Source organism: Bombus impatiens, unplaced genomic scaffold, assembly GCF_000188095.3.
Source record: "Bombus impatiens unplaced genomic scaffold, BIMP_2.2 scf_0264, whole genome shotgun sequence".
In the NCBI taxonomy this organism is placed as follows: domain Eukaryota; kingdom Metazoa; phylum Arthropoda; class Insecta; order Hymenoptera; family Apidae; genus Bombus; species Bombus impatiens.
The window spans coordinates 486,762-488,250 of record NT_176683.1 but is presented as its reverse complement, the minus strand read 5'-3'; the positions used below and the strand labels follow the sequence as shown (position 1 = coordinate 488,250).

Sequence of the window (1,489 nt, the reverse complement as noted above, 5' to 3'; positions counted from 1 at the left end):
GCGGGCGCGCGAGGAGACCAACAAGGCGACTGCGGCGCAGGAGCGGAATCGCGGCGAGATCGAACGCGCTAGAATCGAAACCGAGAAGATACGCGATCGTCACGACAAGGTGAAGGCGAGAGCGGACGCCCTGGAGGCGGACAACGAGAAGCTCCGCGTCGAGATTGTACGGCTCGAGAGACTGATGCAAACCGAGGGTAAGACCAGATCGGAGAGCGCGAGCATCGAGGTCGAACGGCTGCGCGCCAGCCTCGACAAGGCGATCGTCGCGCGCGATCAGGTGGAGCTCGAAGCGGGCAGACTGGCCAAGGAACTCGAGAAGACGCACATGCAGACGGCCAAGTATCAGGAGGCCGCAGAGGCGAACAAGAAGGAGCTCGAACGGCTAGCCGCGGAGATGCAGCTGCTCAGGGACGAACGGGAGGCACTCAGGCAGGAACTGAGACGGGTGCAACAGCAGCAGCAACAACAACAGCAGCAACAACAGATCGCTGGCAGCGAGGAGATAGCTCATTTACAGCACGAGCTGCAGCTCGCTCAACGGGAACGCGACAAGATGGCCGCGATCCTCGAGAATCGAGAGAAACACTCGGAGAAGATCGAGAAGGTGAAGGAAAAGCTCGAGGCGGAGGCGAAACAGCTGCAAGTGGAACGCGATCAATTGGTGATACAGCTAGAGAAATCGCAGGAGATGCTGGTCAACTTCCAGCAGGAATTGAACACGAACGAAGCGGAGCTCGAGCGTCAACGCGAGGAGGTTCGCCGGTTGCAGCAGATGCAGCAACAGAGGGTACACGCGCAGACGCCGGATAGAGCCGCGAAGGAGGCCCTCGAGGCGCAGATGCGAGAGGTTCATCGGCTGAGCCAGCAGGTGCAAAACCTGACTCAGGCCCAGACGAAGGAACGACAGAGGGCCGATCAGGCCGAGAAACGCGTGCAAGAACTTCAGAAGCAGATCGTCTCGAGGGATACGAGCGCGGCTGCCGGTGGCGTGAACGAGGCACAGCTCGAACAATGGAGGAAGCTATGCGAGACGGAGAAACAACGGGCGGACGCGGCCGAGAGGCAGGCTACTGAGCTACAAAAACGTATCCAGAACACCGAGAGGCAGCTACACGCTCAACAACAGCAGATCCAGCAGATGCAGGTGACGATGCAGCAGCAACAACAACAGCTACAGCAGCAGCAACAGCATCCGCAACAAAACGGCCAGGAGGTCGCCAGGTTGAGAAAGGAGCTCGAGCGCGCGCAAGAGAACGTTAAGCAGGCAGGCGTCGAGCGCGAGCGGTTCCAGGAACAGCTCGAAAAGCTGTGCCAGGAACTGCAGAAATATCAGGTTAGCAGCAGCACGACCTGCACTCGCTCGCGCGCTAACCTACACTACTACAGCCTACATCCGCACCATATAATGCCTGCACTATGTCTCTGCCTATGTATACCGTTGGCTGATCGTTGTCGACCGGCTGCCGACACGTCATCGCGCCTCCTC

The 1,489-nt window shown here is 59.2% G+C and overlaps 1 protein-coding gene across 1 annotated transcript in view; it reads left to right on the top strand.

Moving 5' to 3' along the window:
* LOC100744250 (trichohyalin) overlaps positions 1-1,489 on the top strand; it is a 61,123-nt gene that overhangs the window by 52,447 nt on the left and 7,187 nt on the right. Inside the window, exon 15 of the mRNA XM_024367073.2 lies at positions 1-1,336. This exon is cut by the window's left edge and continues 42 nt beyond it. Within this exon, the coding sequence (XP_024222841.1) occupies positions 1-1,336 (1,336 nt within the window). The remainder of the gene's footprint in view (positions 1,337-1,489) is intronic.